Genomic DNA, 16571 nt, shown 5'->3' on the forward strand with positions numbered 1-16571 from the left:
AAACCCATTACTCCAACTTTCAAGTTGCAGAGACTAAGGGAAGTAATCTTTCATGGTAACAGAGCAAGGTTATTTATTTTTTTGGCCCATAAGGATAATCACCTACTCTTCAGCAGGGTACAATATTGACAGCCCTTTGATCTTCAAGTACTCACTCCTTTAAAATATATCCTCTTTGAACAGGAATAGAGACACTGAGCTGCAATCCCAAAAAGCACTTTCTATGGTTGATCTGCAAAGACTGTTTTCCAGTGGTAAAGTTTACTATAAGAATCCACAAACACTAACAAAGTTCAAATTTTCCTAGCTGCTACTCCCCAAGTGGTTTTTGAAGACTAGACACAACACAGATATTACAAATAGCTACAGGACAAAGTTACAGTTTGAAGTGCCTGTGTATTTATTAGGGATAAGGATTACTTAATAATTTGTAATTTCTGAGAAATAGCATATTAGTATCATTTTTATACCCACATACAGATTACTGATGTTAGTGCCTACCTCAGAACTAGACAAAATCTGAGGTACGTAAGTAGAATGTTACCTAATTCTTATTGCCAATGATTAATCTGGGAATTATCAGAAGCAAGACAGAACTGTTGCTTGTGTTTTAGAGTAATTATCAGAGTTGTGGCCAATTTGGGAGAGAGTATTGGGCAGCTGAAATTGTACCTAACTAAAGAAGTGAGAAACTGAGCTCCATAAAAGTCAACAGTAAGAAAACACTCAGGCACTAAAATCAATCAATATTTGCCAGGGGGAACGTTCTTAAGATAACTGACAGCAGCATCAACAGAGATGCATTAAATAGATCAGATGCCATGTTTCTGCTCACATACAAGGAATATTAGTATGAAGCAATCAGACCACATTTGTGAAATGTTTACCGACACACACAAAAATGTATATTTGCACAATTAGAAAAACATTCAATACCTTTAGTTATAATACTTGACTGGAAGGTAACTAAAGAATAAAAATAAAGGTCTGCAGATAAACGATTCCAACTGCAAAGCAGTTGTAAGTATAACGTCTCACAGCGGCTTGGGCAAAGAATCAAACCTGTTTTCATAATTTCAACTTCAGAGGAATGATGACAAGTGTCTTAAATGTTTATGTAACTAAACACAATGTATTATCCAAAAAACAGTAAACAAGGATGAGACAAAAGCAGAAATCAAAATTCAAAGTGCCCCAAAACAGCAATCAATCAGAGCCCACTGACTGTCATATGGTCATTTTTATGTTCTTTATTTTCATTGGTACTTTAAAACAGTAAATTCTCTTTCACAGCAGTGCCTCCTAATTTGATAATACAGTACTCCAGTTTCTGAATGTAGAAATTTAAGATAAATCAATGAACACAAAAGCGTGCAAAACAGCTGCTGTAAGTCTGCTCAAACACATGGAATGTTGGCACCGAGTTGCAGCTGCTGTGGAGAGATCGATACACCACCCATACTCCCCACACCCACACCCGTGTGCTAGTGAGCACGCGCACACACATACACACACACACACACACACACACACACACACGTTCTGTGGGGTATCAGGACTTGCATTTCTCTAAAAACATACCTTTAAATGGTCTTAATTTTGTACAAATTGAAGTGCTGAGAAAAGGTCTAAATAAGAAGTAACAATTAAAATAAAAGGTTTGTTTTATTTGTAAATTATGTACAGAATGCTTTCTCATATTATGATGGGGGAAATGGATGGGAAGGGAAAGAACAGCCACCATTTTCCAACCTACGCTGTTCCCTTTCCTCTGCTGGAGAAAACCATTCCTCTCTCGACCAGATGTACAAACAAGTTTGGATTTCCTAAGTTGGTAGTTAAAGGACAGAATTGGGAGCTAAACAAAATCATGTGTTCCATCATTACTGACTGGCCTATCTTAAGCAAATAACTGCTAACTCTGAATTCTCAAGAAATTTTCTGGTACAATTTCATGAAAATTAAGAAATATAGCTTAAGTTTCAAGAATCATGAGTTATGTGTTCATTTCATCCTAAAATAATTCATAAATAGCTACCTGTGTCACCTGAAATTTTGGTCTTTAACTTTCATCTCTTCTGCCACATCTAACAGTAAGAAGCTCTACAGCGCTCAAAAATGCCATTATTCTAAATGCCACTGAGAAAACTACATCTTTGACATCTATCAAAAAGGAATAAAAGCTACTTACTGCCAGAATATTGTCAAATGGATAAAATTGTTATATATGTGTATTAGTGACTTAAGATTGTACCAAAAAAAAAGTTAGTAGCCTATAAAATAAAAAACTGAACAGAACTGCCTGGACATCAAATAGATCTCAGCAAACCGATTTAAAGACTACTCCAAACACTATAGGCATATTTTGGTGATCAGCCAACATAGAAAATCCAACCACTTGCACGCACTCAGTCCCCAAATAAAGTACGTCTATGATTTTTCAGATGAAGGCCTAGTCGTTTCTTCTTCTTCGTCATCTCCCTCTTCCTCTTCTTCTTCCTCTTCCTCACAATCTCCATCTGTCTGCTGTTCAAGTTCCTCTTTTGTAATCATTTCAAAATCATTCCCATTCCCACTACTGTGCTGGGAACGGTCGTCCTCTCGCCTGTCGCTGTCGGTGTCCGAATGCCGCTCCCCGCCTGAGCCCTCTGCTCCCTTGTTCCCCAGAGTTCCTATTTTCCCATCGTCATCTTCCTTTTTCTCACTGTCTGATTTTTCCTCACTGTCAGATTTCTGCTGTTTTTTGGCCTCAGATTTCTCATCTTTCTTTAAGTCTGCTTTTGGTCCTTTGTATTCATGTGTGTAGAGAGGCCTGAAGGAGTCAATGAAGCCCACGTCGGCAGTCAGATTCGGCAGGAACCAGAAATGGTGCCGTCCTCCAGTAATGAGCCAAATGATAAGGAACAGTATGCAGCGAGCTGTGAGGAGAAAAATCCCCCAAGTTTAATGTCTCAAGCACTCATGCTGTCACTCAGGTTTGATGTAAAAGGATGATGGATGGCCCCCTCCCCCACCAAATATACCCTGCAGCCACAATACTCATGAGGGCGCCAAAGGTCCTGAGCGGCATTTCACTTTACTCTGACTTTGAGGACACCATGGCTGAATGTCATCTGAAGAAAAGTCGCTGCTGCCAGATGACATTTAGGCATTTGAGAACAGTAACAATGAGATTCTTGGATTAAAAACCAATAAGATTAGTGGGATAAATGAATAATGCAAGGAATAAGCTTTTTAGAGTCTGCACTGTTCTTTATCTCGCATCCCAATGTCAAGATGGCTTCTACCTTCAAGTCATTTATATTTCTAGGTAAGACGGCCCTGAACATTATCATCAAAACAAAACTTTCCTGGTGAAAGATCAATGTTCATATTCCAAACTGCATTTCGGCTGCTTTTTTCTTCTGGTAGCTGAGCTTTTACCTTTCTAAATTTTCTGATACATAAGTTCACTGACCATAAGTAAAATGACACTACTCAAGACAGACAAGTCAAATTCCTTGAGTGATTTCCAGTTCTCCACACTGCGATATTATTTTCAATTTTCAATACTCCATCCTCACACTGCATTTAAGGTTTATAAAGCACTTCCTTCATAACTACCTTTTGAGGCAGAAAACACAAAATATTACCTTTCTTATTAGAAATGAAGGCACCAAGACAGAGAAGTTAAATGACTTGCCCAGAGTCAAATAGCTGGTATCAGAGCTGGGTTTCACACTTGGATCTCCTGACCCCAAGCCTGGTGCTCTCTCCACTTTCCCTGATTTTGTCTTTCACACACAGAAGCTCTCTCCTCTTCCCCTCACTCCCTTTCTCTTCCCCTCCCTCCCCCTCTGTCTTTCTACCTGACTTTCCCTCTCTTTTCTACTTGCTCCCTTTCTCATCCGCACACACTTTTACCACTTCAAAGACCCTCAGTATGGGTACTCCTTTCACTAGCACAGATTTCAACTCCTTATGACTCACTAAGCAGGTATTTCACATGTGCTATGGTTGAAAGGCTCAGATGAAAAAGTTTCTGCAAGCTCAGCTGGACTGGCCCTCAGGTCCTCTCCCCTTCATTTTCTCTAGGAGCTCCTACCAAGCTTAAGCCTTATTAGCACGGGCTTTGCAGACCCAGAGTCCTTCCCTGAATATGGTTATTTTAAATAAAGTGTCCCCTCATTATTTTCTATTTCTGCATAGCAAAGTAGGTCTCAAGAGCCCAAATAAGTAGACAAATGTTGGAAGACTACCTGGTTATGACAGGCTAGTTTTATAGGCAACTGTATCACTATTGCATAAAACCCTGAAAAAAGCTCTTTTACAGGCTTACCTTTAATATACTTTGGATGAATAACCAAAGGGAGTAGCTGACTTCACCTCACAAGTTAAGTATTCACAGGCTGGTCAGAAGTACTGATTTCCATTTCCACATAAGCACAGCCTCATTTTTTGAGACCTTGCATATCATTCATAAGAACTGGTGACGGTAGGAAATGGGAGAGGCCAAGGTGTACTCAATCTGTTTTGACAGGAAATCCCATTGACGGATTGCAAAAGAATGAGGGACTTCTAAAAACTGCACACTCTTCTCTTCTCCTGCCTGAACTATCTAAGACAGCGATGCCATTAATTTGACTCTAGAACAATTTCAAAGTGATCTGAATAAAACTGAAAATCACTCCTTGCCTATATATTCAGGACAAATTGAACTACCGCCTTGGAGGAGCCTGCCTCCAATTCAATTCACCAAATCTTTATAATTCACACAAGCCAATGTTTCCATCTTATCTCTGCTTTCTTAAATCCTCAGATACTGGTCATCCGTTGGCATACTCTGTAAAATTTTGCCTAGGTGATATCAGAATACTCACTTTAATATAGGGAAGAGTTATGGAGAAAATCACTGTAATTGAATGTTTCTCCACTGAAACTGATATCACATTTTAGAAAACTAAAGAACACAATATAAGTTATAGCTATGATTATTATTATTTGAAATAGTAACATTCACATTACCCATATAATGAACACATCTTAATTTTGACTCCTATGAATAAATTCAAACCTGATGCACTAGTAGGATGATGTATTGCCTATTTCCTGGAAGGAGACCAGTCAAGTCCTCAATTTTATAAATAGGTTGTGCTCTCCAGGGTGAGGATTTGTTTAGAACACAGAACATCTTTTGCCACAGAAAAATGATAAATCTTGCTGTTCAACCTAGCCCACAGATACCTCTTTAATTCATAAGGCAGCTGAGACACGGCATTTACAAAGATAAATACTATTAAGTAACCAGTATTATTAAAATAATAATTAAACAAAACAATAACATTAGCATCATTTTTATTTGAATCCTGGTATGTAAGCAAAAGCAGGCTTAAAAGAGGGTAAGAAAAGAGATGGAGTCTGTTGTGGGACATATGAAGGGGACTTCCAGACACTTTCAAGGCCGTGGGAAGTGGATGGCCCTGGGCCTTGATGATGCCTTATTTGACAAAAGTTAGGGCTTTCCTTTCCTTGGTACTGCTGTCTCCCTAGAACTTTTCTTCTGACTTGCAGTCATAATTAGGGTTGGGGCAAGGAGGGAGGGAGGTTGGTCACCAATGTAATAAAGAGGGAGACAGAGAGATGAGACATTCTCCTGAGGCAAATGAGCAAGAATTGAGAGAAAGAATAGATGAAAGTAAGAGGATTACCAAAAAGTGTCTCTCGGTGTGAAAAGTTGCCTGAGGTAAAAGCTGATTGAACTACCAGCACTCCAGGACAGGACAAGGGAGAAGCTCACCACTAACCCCAGCAGCCCCACTTCTCTTTAAACTCTGAGTGAGACAACGTCCAGGACACAAACACCTTCAGGGAGCAGACCTCTGCCCTTTCAGGTTTTACATCTTTTTTTTTTCTCTCCCCCAATAACCAATTCAGCTTTAAACACCATCACTCCATTTGGAAAAACCTGTCCCTAGAACATGCTCTAACCAGGATGAAGTATGAGGAACCCTCACTCTCAATCTCTAAACATGCACTACTCAGTCTTGATCCCTTCACGCCTCATCCAGACCAAAGCTTAATCTTCTGCCCACAATCAAACAGAACTGTACCCCCTCTTTTCTGATCATCCCCACCACACAAGGACATATTTCCTCAGGCCTTCATCATCAGGCACACGCTCCAAGCTACAAGTGTACATTTCTAGGGTGTGTTCATAAAGAGGAACAGCAAATAATTTAAAAAGTATAAGGATATATATGTGTAAGGACTCTATCCAGTGCAACCTACCCTCGATCTAATTAAATCCCTTGGACCCAGAAGCTCCTGGTAATTAGGGCTAATGCCCTCGCCATCCATCTGCCCACAGCTCAGGGAAGAACGCTTCTCTCGCTGCCCTATCAATTTTGGGCCGAATCCCTACACAGCCTGCAGTCAAACCACCTCAGGATGGGCACCCACTGGTCATCAAAGTGTCAAGGCTAACCCCTCTCACCTGGCTGGTCTTGGGATGGGCCTTCTAGTCCTGAGTTAACTCTTAGTACTGAAGGCCTTCTAGAGTTCGGCTCCAGTCCACCTGTCTAGCTTTATTTTTATAATGATCCCCTTACAAACTACTACACTCAAATCAAAATGATCTGCCTGCCTCCGATTCAGTTCACCAAATCCTTTGAATTCATGTAGGCCAATTCTTTTTACTGGAACATGTTCTCATCTTATAGGTGCCATCTTCCCCATGAAAAGCTGAAAGCTGATGAACGTTCTTTTCTCCTTAGGACGTTCTACCTCGTAGCAAACTCGTCCCAATCAGACTAAAAGCTCTTCAAGGGCAGGGTCTATGGTATTTCTTTTTTTTATTCTAATCTCTGGCACAGAGATGATATTTAATGTTTATAGAATTTGCTGCTTCAGTGAGATGGGATTCTTCACCTCCTCCTACCCAAACTCTCAATGGCCCTGGGTTATCAAAGAATACAAATTAAGTCTAAATCCTTTACCCTGAAATTTAAAGCCCTCTACAATTTGACACCAACCTCCACTTCTGGTTTTATCTACAACTCTTTATACATTTTAGGCTTTTACTAACTGGAACACTTGCTATTCACTGAAGATCACCAATTCTGTGTTTCATTCATGCTATCCCTTCTACTGGTAACGTACTTCTCTCACTGTACTTATACCTCGAGGTCATATCTTCATCAGAATGTAAGCTCAGTGAGGACAGGGCCTGCACACATTTTATCTTCATGTTCCTCTTATTTTCTAGCATTGTGACTTGGCACACAGTGGTTGAGCATTAAGAATGAACCGAATGATGAATGTGAAAGATAGTGACACCACAGGTCAAATCGTTGTCATACCCCAAAACCGAATGCAAACAAAGCATGTATGGTTCTGGGACAAATCAGTAGAAGAAAAAAAATTCTTAGAGAATATAATTTAGTTTCTGGAAATTTTACAAAACTACTTCAGTGGAAATAAATGCTCCTTGAAACAATAAACACAAAGCAAAGCAAAGTGAAGTAAAAAACAAAAGACAAGAAGTTAAGTGATACGGAGTCAAGTCCCTGGTCTGACACCACTTGGCTGTAATGACCTTTCTGGGTCTGTTTCTTCATCTGTAAAATGAAGAGGTTGGACCAGATTACCTCTAAGGTCCTAACCTTAACTCTGTGATCATATCTTTCCTCTACACTTCCCACTACCATTTCCTTGTCAGAATAAAATGTTCACAGAAATTTAAATCATAAATACTCCCTGTTCTTCCAGTCCATTATCCAAGCTCAGGCCTCACTTCCCTCTCTTTACAATCTTAACGAAATACTTAACTCAACCGTACAGTATCTACCCTTCATCCATCTCTACTGTGTTGCTGAACGCTGCTGGAAGAAGGCAGAAGACCATATTAACTGGGTCCCCTACAAACTCACAGTATTAAATCTCCCATTAGGCCACGGCACTGTTCCATGGCAATCCTTGGACTCTTTTCTGGGGACCATGACGCCACCCATAAGGCCCATTCCCAATCTTCTTTTCTTCCCAAGCTCCAGCAGTATGTGAACATACCTGTTTTACAAAGAAAACTCAGGCCACTAGTCATAAGCTCCCTCATTTCCGCAGACCCTATTTCAGAACTCTGGTCTCTCTTCACTCATTTTCTCATTTGTTCCTGTCTCTAAGGAAGAGGAAGCACTTTTCCTCTTGTCAAAATGAATTCTCTGATGTGTGTTCTTGATCCTATGACCTTCTGCCTTCCAACAGCAGCCTCTCTAATCACCTTCCTCTCTAATCTTCAATCTCATCTTGAATAATGGCTCATTGCTGGTTGTCCACAAAAACACCTAAACGTCCATCTTTTAAAAAACCTCTACTGGATCCTCCTCTGCCCAAGTCATTTCCTCTCTTACCCCTAAAGGCCAAGAACAAAAAGGTGCCTACACTTCTTGCCTGATTCATCCCCTCCCACACACTTGACTGCTTGCAATCAAGGTTCTTAACCCATCACTGACTAAAAGGGCTCTCTCCCCAGTTACCAACCAAACTCTTAATTCCTAGCTCTGACGGCCTATTCTCAATCATCACTTTTCCTGATTCTTGGCAGCTTCCACTACTGCCAATCATCCCTCCTGGATGCTCTCACTTACTTCGGCTTTCCTGTCTGATGGAGCCTTCACAGAACTTCATCATTCTTTTCCTGTCTCTAACACTTGGTCCTTCGTTTCCCTTCCCTTCTCTTCCTTATCCCCACATCTCCAACTTGCCCTTCTTCCAAGCTTTCCCAATTCTGTGGTGGGCACAACCCAGTTTCCCACATTCATAACTAGAAATAAATGAAGTATGGCCCACTCCCGTCTCCTTCCACATCCAGTAAGTGGCTGAGTGTTGTTGATTCTACAACTGACACAGCTCTCACATCCACCCTTCTTTCTACTCACAAAGTCACTACCCTAGCTCAGGCTCTCAGCCTCTCTCACCCACCTAACTCTAACAGCCTCCTTTAAATTTCCCTGTTTCCAGTCTCTAACCATACAATCTGTCCTCCAAACACTTGTAAAAATTATCTCCAGAAGGCAAAGGTCTGAATGCTCAAGGATAAAACACAAACTCATCACCCGAATGTTTGTGGCTTTCTTTAAAGTGAATACAACCGACTTTACCTTTCCAGTCTTATTTCACATTACAACTATTCACACAGGGTCTAATCCCATCAAATCTGACAGTCTGACGTTCTCTACACTTGATATTGCATCGCCTGCATTTGAGAACCCACACTCCCCCCATCTAGAGTGTATTTCCTGATTCTGCCCCTCAGAATTCTCCTTTTCCTTCAAGAATCACTTTGGTGCCACATCCTCCATGAAGCCTTCCTTGGCTGCTCTCCTTTCCCAAATTACCCTTTATTACTTCTTTACAAATACTGCATTCTCCCATTAGAATGTAAGCTCCTCACTCAACAAGCACTTACTAAAGGTCTACTCTGTGCCAGGCACTGGCATGATGGAAAGACTAGTGGACTTGAAGTCAGAAGGCTCTGCCACTTACTACCTGTGTGACCTGGGGCAGTCACTTAACCTGGATGAGTCTCAATGTCCTCCTTTGTAAAATGAGGGCGTTGGAAGAAATGACTTCTACAGTGCCTATCCAGCTCCAAATACAGGCTCCTACAGGAACTAGTCAAAGAAACTAGGTTAAAGCAAGTTTTTTCATATTTGCCCAAATTCAGTCAGGCACATATCAATGCCTTATTAAAGGGATGTGGGTTGTTTTTGTTTTTCTGTTTTGTTTTGTGGGGGGAGACTTGGGGGGAAGTAGTCAACTCTGGAATCTGACCAAAATGAACAGAGAAGTCATTGTTTGTCCATTTCTAGATTTTCCCCAAATGCTTAGATATTACTGACCTCTGATCAAGCCCAGAATTACTGCCTTCCGACTAGAATAAGGTTTTGGAGTTTAGTTTGACTCGCTGAATACCCACCTTACTGAACTCATTTTTACTGGAGAGAATACTTACCAATAGCAAGCAGCAGAATGCTGGCCACAAAGCAGCCGGCTCCTACACTGAGGTAATAAACACCCACTCGCATCTCTGCGGGCCACAGAGGGAAGAGGGTGGCTGCAATCACCGCGATCACTGCAACAAGAAAGCACCAAGACGCCGAGTTCGTTTCTGGACTCAAACTGAACTGGCTGATTAACCATGACTTAACAAAGAAAGGTTGTAATACTATTATCTACATTGTTGGTGGCGGAGGATGCTTTAAAATATTTCATGTTCTATTTATAAACCAATTTGATATATAAACTTAAGATTAAACTCTGTGCTATCAATCAAACAATTACTAAGTGCTTAGGGTTCAGGTTTGGCAAATGAAGCTGCAGGCAAAATTCAGACATTATGTTTTGATACCTTCAATCTCCACCTGACGTAACATGGGACGGCGCTCTTCTCTCTTTCTTAAAGGGATGAAAATGCAGATACCCACCAATCTAAATATGACCCCTTCACCGGTGTCACACGATGTTTAAACAAGCAAAACTCTACCACAAACCCTGGTTTGACAATTTATACACAATCTAGTGATTCTCTCAAAAATCACAGTAACAACTGTTATAAGATAACTTGAAACAAAATCAAAATTTCTAATCTCAGAACTCCCCCCCCACAGAAATACATGATTATTAAAAAAAAAAAAAAAAAAGGAACTAGAACAGAAATGGTAAAATGGAGGCAACTATTCATAGTACAATATCCTTAGTAATCGCTTTTTTTCCTTCTTCTGGAATATCATTCTTGTGGCTCCGAGGAGAGTGGAGAAGAGTATGCTTTTCTGGAGGTTTGCTTACTTCTTTTTGCCATGTAAGAAATTTTGGAGGGTGACTAATTAAGATCAGCTGTTTGGGGAATGGATGCCCTGTAGCTGAATGGATTTTTGGTCACTAATAACTTAAGGCACAATGTTTCACTAAAAGACTTAACTTGATTTAGTATTTTAGAATTTAAGAAAAAATACTCCTCTCACTTGTGTTCATCACCTGAACAGGGATTCAGACACTACATGCCTATGTCAGCATAATTTTAAAAGGCTCATCTTTAGATAAGATTCCTAATAAGAAATCCACAAGGAAGACCCACTTATCTCAGCTATTTCCTCCCCATCTCCTTAAGGCCATACTTAAACTATTTATTCACTCACCAAGAATCAGTCCCATGGCAAACGTTTTAAAGTGGACTGGGTCATAGATCCACACATACACCTAGAGGAATAAACAGTTAAATGTTTCCATAAAACAACAGAAAGTTAGAGGTCCAGTTATTGTAATTTAGATGTTGTGTATATTAGGAAAGTGACACCATTTTGGAATTCAAAGCAAGAATCCAAATTTAATTAAATACTTCAAACAATGTACTACTCGAGCTCTAGTCTAAAAAAGCCAGATGCTCTGACTGAAATTGGTGTGTTAGTAAAGACTATTCAATAAAAGCACCAGCCACTTAAGGAGTTTACAATGACACAAATAACTAGTCTAAATTTTTTACTTCAATCTCTAGACTTTAGGCCACCAGAGAAGTTTATTAGAACATTACATGTATCTGTGGAATAGAAAAATCTACCCTAGAAGTAAATTGCTAACTTGGTGGCAATTTTTCCTATTAGTAAGTAAATTATACTGGACAACTTTAGGTTTTAAACAGTTTGCCTAACCCTTTTCACAGTGTAGCCAGTGACTGAGATATAAAGTAACATGAATGTAATCAGACTGAGTTATCAGATATATGACTGACCATCTAAAGAAGATTCATCATATATCTAATCGTTGTGATTGCTTCATTCCCATCTCATGATTTCTACTGATAATCACAGTTTAATTTCTAGGCTGGAAACACTAACCTCATTTCCATCCAGGAACACTTGATCTTCATGTGGTTCAAGTTTGAATTTTTTCTTGGCTTCTTTCTTTTTGGGTGTTCCTGGTGTTTCCTCCTACAAAAATGTACACACACACATACACAAACACACACACCCCATTAAACAGGGTGAAAAATCATTTTAAAAACTGTATAATCTCATTGAAAATGAAATTGAAACATTCATCAAACTAGTGACTTTCAATGCCATATTGGCTATACTTCTTACATTATGTTAAGGAGTTGAAAAGTCTCTGAAAAATGAATCAAAGAAAACAAAAACCAGAAAAAAACTAAAACAAACAAAAAGCTAACCTTGACTATTCAAAATTCCAAAGTGCCACGGGACACTTCCAAGGTACTGTATGCTTAAAAAACACAACACACCAGACACACCCTACAAGCTGCTGCGATTCAAAAAAAAAAAAAACAAAACCCCGATAAATACTGCAGAAGACAATGAAATGATTGACATGAGATGACCAGTAATAAACTGCATCTGAATAGTCTATGAGTGTAAGCTACTTCACATCTATGACTTCATTTGACCCTCCCAGTTCTGTATCAGTGTTTATGTATGTATGACCTCCATCCTCCAGAGAAGAAAACTGAAGCTCAAAGTACAGGCCAGGGCCAAGACTTACACTCAGATCTCCTCTACGCAGCTTCTTGTCTGTACTATAACTACTGGAGTTGGGGGAGTGGAAAGAAGAGAGGGCAGGGGTTAAGTTGCAGAATATTATTGTTGGAAATAACCTTAGAGATTATTTAGCCCAAAACCTCACCTGAAGAAGAAGAAACAAAGGTCTGGAGGTTAAATGACTTTTCCAAAGGTCCAGAGCTAGTTTGTAATGAACTTCCATGTTCAAGAACTTGAAAATTCCTAGCCAAACAAAATTTTTTATCATTCCATTTCTCCCTATGCCTTATTACTACTCAACCAATTCTTAACCCTCACTGTGACCACCCATTAACCACTTCTCAGTCCTGTCCCAGGCAACCATCATCACTGGCTACACTCCCCGTCCTTTGTAAGGTCAATCCTTTGGTGAACCAGTTCAACTCAACACTATCTGCTAGTCAAAAATTCCTTGCTCCCTTGTCCTTTTGCCACTGATGTTTTGCTAAATTCATGATCTACCATGAATTACACTCCTACCATCCACTCTCATCTTCACCTACGCATGTGCTAAGATGAATGCTGAAGGAATTCATGTAGCTCCCCTGACTTGGTCCACTACAAATTTATATAATCTACTCTCCACTGAGCCCTCACAGCAGCAAGGCAATTCATCTACTCCTCCTTGATTATCTAGCCACATCACAGCAGCTACTCCAAATCTCCTTTCTTTTTGTTGTTGTTTTTAAAAATTATATTTAATTTTCATCAATCACAAAAAATCTCCTACCATCTTTCCCCCAATTAATAAGAAAAATAAAATTCATTACAAACATGTACAGTCAAGTAAAACAAATTTCCATCTTGGCTGTGTCCATAAAAAAAAATTGTCTCACTCTGCACTGAGGCCTTCACCTGTCTATCAGGAGGTGGGCAGCATGTTTCTTCATTAGTCTTCTGGAATCGCAGCTCATCATTATGCTGATAAGAGTTCTTGATTCTTTAAGCTGGTTGCATTTACAATACTGTTGTCATTGTATAAATCATTCTCCTGGTTCTGTCTCATTTCACTCTGCATCAATTCATAGGAGTCTTCCCAGGTTTCTTTGAAACCACCTCTTACAGCAAAGTAATATTCCATCACATTTATAACTTGTTTATTCGTTCCTTCATTTATGAGCACCCTCTCAAACTCCCATTCTGTGCCACTTGAAAAAGACCTGTGACTATGTTTCTGTACCTCCTTAGAGGCTGCGTTGCTGAGGACTAATCTCTCTCTTAATCCGGCCTCCTTCTAATTCCCCCTCCTGCCTTCTCCCCTTCCCTATTTCCCTGCTGACTGACAAATATTTCTGGGCCCAGCTCTTTGTGTGTGTGTATATTCATTCTTCCTTCCTTTAACCAGTGTAGATGAGACAACGTGAGATGATTTCCCCTGATACTCCTTTTCCTCCCTCCCACCCTGCACTGTGTACTCCTCTGCCCCTTCTTCTCATTCTTCTCCTAAGATCTTCCAGATGTACCCAAACTACTGCCAAGCCTCATCTAACAAGACTCCCACTATGAGCCCTGATGATGACAGAAATTAGAGGGTACACATGTCTCATCTTCTTATGCCAGAAGGTAAGCAATTTAACCTCGTTTAGTCAATTATCATTGCTCATTTGTGTTTATCTTTTTATATTTTTCTTAATTCTTTTGTTTGAACTTCAAAGTTTGCTGGCAGCTTTCTATCAGGAATACTTGGAAGTCCTTTGTCATTAAAGGTCCATTTTATTCCCCTATGGCATTACGCAAAGTTTTGCTGGGTGAGCTATTCTTGGCTGTAAGCCCATGTCCTCTGCCTTCTAGAATACTGTCTTCCAAGCTCTCACTGTACAGTTGTGGTTGCTAAGTCATGCATGATCTTAACTGCAGATCCTCAGTACTTGAATGCTTTCTTTCTGGCTGCTGCAAGTATTTTTGCTTTCACCTGGAAGCTCTAGATTTGGGTTATGATGTTCCTGGAATGTTCATTTTGGTTTTCTTTCAGGAGACCTGACTGGTAGAATCTTTCCGTTTCCATTTTTTCCTTCTTGAGTTATCTTTAAAGATTTCTTGAAATAGGATGTCTAGGCTCTTTTCTTTGGTCATGGTGGTTCAGACAGTTCAGTAACTCCTACATTTTCTCCTAAATCTGTTTTCCAAGTCAGTTGTTTTTGCTATAAGATAGCTTGTATTTTCTTCCTTTTTCTTTTTTTTTTAAAACCCTTTGACTTTGTTTTAATATTTTGCATTGTCTTGTGGAATCACTGACTTCTATTTGGTCCACACTAATTCTCAGGGAGTTTGTTGTTTGGGCAAGGTTTTGTACCTCCTGTGCCAAGCTGTTAATTCTTTTTTCAGTTTTTTCCTCCATCGTCCTCACTTCCCTTCCAATGTTTTCCTCAAGGACTCTCATTTTGTTTATAAAAATGTTTAAACTCTTGCTTCCTCTCTTCTAGGAATTCTAGCTGAGTCTGTGCCCACACTGCATTTTATTTTATTTTTTTAATGATTTGCCTATTGGTGTGTTTTGGGGTCATTCTTGTCTTGAGCTTCCTGCCACCATATCTCTTTATGGAGGGATTCCTCTTTTCTGCTTATTCTCTTAGTCTATTTCTGAACTTCAGACTTGAAATGAGGGCTGAGCTCTGCCTCATTCTGGAAGGAAGGTCTCTTGGGGCCTGCGTGACTGTGGGTAATTGCTCCCAAAGTGGTCTGATCCAAAGTAAAGTCTGATCACTAAGTCCCTGGTCTGAGCTCTGCAAGTTCCTCACCTGGATTTTGGTCTGAGAAAAAGTAGACTGCTCCTGGACTCTATCAGACAGCTGCAAAGATCTGCTGGTTCAGAGTAGCACAACTGTAGGCAACCCTTTGGACTAGGATTCCTCTATAAGCTGGGCGAGATGCTAGCACTGAGATCCTGCTCTGCTCTTGGGGTCTGAACCACACTGTTGCTGCTGCTTCTCAACTCCCCAGGGACTTCCTACCCAGGAATACCAAATTACCACCTCTGGGTGCCAGTCCTCTTCTCAGTCTACCCTGGATCTGTGACAGAATTGGGTAGCGGGTGTCAGCTGCCAGCTGGTACCTGTCCCCATCAGGATGCTCCGGTAGGTCAGGGACAGCCTCTTCCTGGGTGATGTTCCATGAAAGCCTAACCTTATCCCTCATGTCTGCAGACCTTTCTGTCTCTCTATGCCTACCAGATCTAGAAGAATTACTCACTGTGACTTTTTCTGGAATTTCCCACCAGGATTCAGACGAGTGCATTTTCTAGGTCTGTTTGGGGGAGTTTTGTGGAGGGGAACTCGGCAGTACTGCTTTCTGCTACTCTGCCAACTTGGCTCTATCTTCTTTTCTTTCCCAACTTTCCCACAGCATCCTCTTTCCCCATTTTCTCAGAAGAGGACCTTACTTTAAACTTTACTATGAAAATGGAGATTATTTGCTACAATCTCCCTCCTCTCATTTAATACGCCATGACACTGTCCCACACCATCTCCTTTATTATAGTCCCTATAGAAAGGTGGCCATTCTCACCAAGACCAACACCTCTACCTCTACACATTCCCTGGATCTCATCCCCTCACTACCTCCTTATGATGACACCCACTACCACTCTCCTTTTAATTTTCAACCTCTCCTCATCTATTATTTCCTTCCATGTTGCCCACAAATATGCCTATGTCTCTCATCCACAAACAACCATTACTAGATTCTACCATGGCCACTAGTAATAGTTCTCTATCTCTATTCCCACTTTCAGCCAAATTCCTCGGAAAAGCCATCTATCGCCACCATCCCAGACCTGGAATCTGGAAGGGTGAGTGCTGGCATCATTTTACCTCTTGGTTTCTTGATTGGTGAGATGAAGATAACAATACTTGCCCACCTGCCTGCTTGGGGGCCGCTCTGAGTCAAAAGTGAGACATAGACGTCACAGCTCTAAAGTGTATGGAAATGTAGGCGGGAGGGAGAGCTATCTATTCTGTGTATCTGGGCTTTCACTCTCTTCTTAAACCCCTGTATTTTGGCTTCCGATCT

At 40.4% G+C, this 16571-nt stretch overlaps 1 protein-coding gene across 1 annotated transcript in view; it reads right to left on the bottom strand.

Moving 5' to 3' along the window:
• Positions 1-1234: 1234 nt before the first annotated feature.
• SEC62 (SEC62 homolog, preprotein translocation factor) overlaps positions 1235-16571 on the bottom strand; it is a 41291-nt gene continuing 25954 nt past the window's right edge. The window contains exons 6-9 of the mRNA XM_027875776.1: positions 11868-11960; positions 11172-11232; positions 9989-10108; positions 1235-2918 (exon numbers count right to left, since the gene is read on the bottom strand). Of these exons, the coding sequence (XP_027731577.1) occupies positions 2431-2918; positions 9989-10108; positions 11172-11232; positions 11868-11960 (762 nt within the window). The 3' untranslated portion in view covers positions 1235-2430. The remainder of the gene's footprint in view (positions 2919-9988; positions 10109-11171; positions 11233-11867; positions 11961-16571) is intronic.

The sequence above is a fragment of the Vombatus ursinus genome, unplaced genomic scaffold (assembly GCF_900497805.2).
Source record: "Vombatus ursinus unplaced genomic scaffold, bare-nosed wombat genome assembly UNPS02014810.1, whole genome shotgun sequence".
In the NCBI taxonomy this organism is placed as follows: domain Eukaryota; kingdom Metazoa; phylum Chordata; class Mammalia; order Diprotodontia; family Vombatidae; genus Vombatus; species Vombatus ursinus.